Source organism: Polypterus senegalus, chromosome 1, assembly GCF_016835505.1.
Source record: "Polypterus senegalus isolate Bchr_013 chromosome 1, ASM1683550v1, whole genome shotgun sequence".
Classification (NCBI taxonomy): Eukaryota; Metazoa; Chordata; class Cladistia; order Polypteriformes; family Polypteridae; genus Polypterus; species Polypterus senegalus.
This window is the reverse complement of record NC_053154.1, coordinates 53,146,467-53,149,441: the sequence shown is the minus strand read 5'-3', so window position 1 is coordinate 53,149,441 and position 2,975 is coordinate 53,146,467. Positions and strand designations below refer to the sequence as shown.

At 36.6% G+C, this 2,975-nt stretch overlaps 1 protein-coding gene across 1 annotated transcript; it reads left to right on the top strand.

The window, feature by feature from the left end:
- Window positions 1-212: 212 nt before the first annotated feature.
- Window positions 213-1,765, top strand: LOC120523396. The gene is made up of 2 exons (XM_039744715.1): window positions 213-1,038; window positions 1,464-1,765. Exons 1-2 carry the CDS (start codon window positions 213-215, stop codon window positions 1,763-1,765), a joined length of 1,128 nt encoding a protein of 375 aa, XP_039600649.1.
- The last annotated feature ends 1,210 nt before the right edge of the window (window positions 1,766-2,975 follow it).

Here is a 2,975-nt window from a genome sequence, read left to right as displayed (position 1 = left end):
ACTTTAGCAAACCAATCCTAGAGTTAGAGTCACTCAAATGCAATACTACGGTTACCGTCTTTCCATCAGAGAGGATTTTAAACCCTTCTTAAATGCTGGCTGCCTTACATATGTAATATATAGTTGATACATATGTAAAAACAGAAGCCAATAGACTCAATTATATACGTCAAAATCAGCCTAAATTGTGAGTTGAAAAATACTCAGGATTAATGGATCATTTACTTAATGAAGCCAATGAAGCAGGCCTGAGTCCTGGAAAAATGTATATTTTGCCTTCTTCATTTGCAGGAAGCCCCAGAAACATGCCACAAAATTATCAAGATGCTATGGCAATTGTCAGAAAATATGGAAAACCTAATCTTTTTATTACAATGACATGCAATCCCAAATGGGAAGATACTGTAAATAACCTACAACATGGTCAAACTGTTGATGGACAACCACATTTAGTTGCAAGAGTATTTCACCTAAATCTGAAAGCTCTAATCGATGATATCTGTAAAAAACATATTTTTGGATTCCTAAAAGCAATGGTCTACGTGCTACAATTTCAAAAGAGAGGCTTACCACATGCTCACATACTTCTCATTCTTAAAGAAAGCTGTAAACCAAAAAATGAAGAACTGATAGATAAAATTGTCTCTGCTGAAATCCCTAATATAGAAATCACTCCTCGTTTACATGCAATTGTAACAAAACATATGATTCATGGACCATGTGGAGCACTCAATCCTAATTCTCCATGTATGACAAATGACAAATGCTCTAAGGATTTTCCGAAGGAATTCCAAATAAAAACTGTTGCTAACAGCAATGGCTATCCAAAGTACAAGAGAAGAAATACAGGGCAAAGTATAATTCTTAATGGAAAGAAAATTGATAACAGTTGGGTTGTACCATATAATCCTTACCTAGCCTTGAAGTACAATTGCTACATTAATGTTGAAGTTTGCGCATCAGTGAAAAGCATCAAATACCTTTTTAAATATGTGTACAAAGGTCATGATTATGCTAATGTTGTTATTCAAGAGCAATGTACTTTAAATCACGATCAAATTAAGACGTTTATTAATTCAAGGTATGTCAGCACTCCAGAAGCAGCATGGCGTTTGAATAGGTTTGAAATGCATTATCAATCACATACCATCCATAGATTAGCGGTGCATTTGCCTGAAGAACAATCAGTGTTTTTCAACCCAAATGACATTACCACAGCGATACAGAGAGCTTCAAACCGTGATACTCAATTGACAGCTTGGTTCAAATTAAATCAACAAAAAGAAGAAGCAAAGAACGTATTATATTCTGACATTCCTTTGCACTATGTGTTTGACTCTAAAAATTGTGGTTGGAAATTACGTCAACGTGGTGCAGAAAAAGTTATTGGACGAATGTATTCTGTCAATTTTACATCAGATACAGAGCGTACTGTCTGTGTCTACTTTTGCTGTATGTTCCAGGTGCAATATCATTTGAAGATCTGAGGATAGTACATGGAAATGTCTATCCCACTTTCCGAGAGGGCGCCAAAGCTAAAGGGCTTATTAACGATGATCAAGTGTGGGAGAACACTATGGAAGATGCTGTACAATTCTTAATGCCTAAACAACTTAGGGAATTATTTGCATATATCTGCGTTTTTGCATCATTACAAAATATGAATGACCTTATCCTAAAATATGACCAATACCTCATTGAAGATTTAGTTCACAAACATCAACAACACAATGATGATTGCACAATATGTCGGATATTTCTTTAAGTGCGATGTTACAACATTCTGGTACTACATGGAAAAACCTGTGAAGATTTTGGATTGCCTTCCACAATGCCAAATACTGATCTACTTTGGAATACGTATGACAAGGAATTTCAAAAACACACAGCTGAAGAAATGGTGAAAACCTTAAACAGAGAACAAAAATCGGCTTTAGAAAAAATATTGTCTGCAAGCAAAAATAACAACCTTTGCCACCGTTGTTTTTTCTTGGATGGTCCAGGAGGTAGTGGCAAAACCTGTCTTCACAAAACCCTTCTCAGCACAGTTTGTGGAGAAGATAACATTGGACTCCCTGTAGCCTCCACGGGTATAGCAGCTTCTTGACGGTGGAAGAACATACAACTCTCAGTTCAAATTACCTGTTCCAATACTTGAGAACTCAATATCAAATATGCGCCTCAATTCTGCTGATGCTGAAAATTTGAGATCATCTACAGTACTCATTTGGGATGAGTGTACTATGGCCCCCTCTATAGCTCTTGCAGTGGTCGACAAACTGCTGAAAGAAATAATGGATAACCACAAAACCTTTGGAGGAAAAGTTTTCTTACTGGCGGAGATTTTCAGCAAACATTCCCCGTGGTTCCTCATGGTGACCGGACAAAAATGTTCGAAGCATGTATAAAGTATAATAAACTGTGGCAAAACTTCCAAGTACTTAACCTTACAAACAATATCCGTTCAGTTGACACTGAATTCAGCAATTGGTTGATCCAAGCTGACAATGGTGATACACCACACATTAACGGTTTGCCTGAAGACATAATTGAAATCCCTTCAAAAATTTTATGCACAGGAGATATCGTCAAAGACTTATTTGGAGAAAAAATTCCTGTTGCCGAAGTCTCAAACATAGCAAAAAAAATATATTCTTTGCCCAAAGAACTCTGATGTTGATACCATAAATGAAGAGGTGCTAAAAATTTTGGAATGAGATACTGTGACATTCCTCAGCTCAAACTCAATTGATGACTCAACTGAGGAAGATATCCTATTGAGTTTCTTAATGAGCTAACTCCAACAGGAATGCCGAGGCATAAAATGAAAGTTAAAAAGGGAGCAATAAATATGCTCCTTAGGAATATAAACACTAAAAGAGGATTGTGCAATGGAACCCGCCTCTTTGTTAAAGACTTGGAAAGAAACCTCATCATTGCTCAAGTAATAACAGGTTCAGCTGAAGGGGACATGG

What these genes read in the sequence shown, in the direction of transcription:
- LOC120523396 (XM_039744715.1), top strand. Translation starts at nt 213, where the DNA reads ATGGATCATTTACTTAATGAAGCCAATGAAGCAGGCCTGAGTCCTGGA. An exon ending in TGTTGTTATTCAAGAGCAAT is followed by an intron (nt 1,039 to 1,463) that starts GTACTTTAAATC and finishes TGTATGTTCCAG; the next exon opens with GTGCAATATCATTTGAAGAT.